The sequence below is a fragment of the Tupaia chinensis genome, unplaced genomic scaffold, assembly GCF_000334495.1.
Source record: "Tupaia chinensis unplaced genomic scaffold, TupChi_1.0 Scaffold000628_1, whole genome shotgun sequence".
NCBI lineage: Eukaryota > Metazoa > Chordata > Mammalia > Scandentia > Tupaiidae > Tupaia > Tupaia belangeri.
The window spans coordinates 239,762-240,007 of record NW_006160148.1 but is presented as its reverse complement, the minus strand read 5'-3'; the positions used below and the strand labels follow the sequence as shown (position 1 = coordinate 240,007).

Below are 246 nucleotides of genomic sequence, written 5' to 3'. Positions count from 1 at the left end.
ACCGTTCCCGGTCCGGGCATTGCGCGGAGACAGGAGCGGGCGGAGGCGGGAGTGAAGTCTCGCGAGAAGCGGCGGTTGCCGTAGCGGAGCCCTCGGGCTGTGTGCGTGCGTGCGTGTGTCTGGGGAGTCTCGGCTGGAGTCGCGGACGGTTTGCCAAGCCCGTTAGAACCCCTGGCTGACACCCCGCCGCCATCATGTCCCGCTACCTGCGTCCCCCCAACACGTCCCTGTTCGTGAGGAACGGGG

General features: G+C 68.7%; 1 protein-coding gene across 1 annotated transcript in view; it reads left to right on the top strand.

Annotated features, from left to right (window-relative positions):
• Positions 1-29: 29 nt before the first annotated feature.
• SRSF10 (serine and arginine rich splicing factor 10) overlaps positions 30-246 on the top strand; it is a gene marked incomplete in the record, with an annotated part of 19,873 nt that continues 19,656 nt past the window's right edge. Inside the window, 1 exon segment of the mRNA XM_014591973.2 lies at positions 30-243. Coding sequence (XP_014447459.1) covers positions 195-243 — 49 coding nt within the window.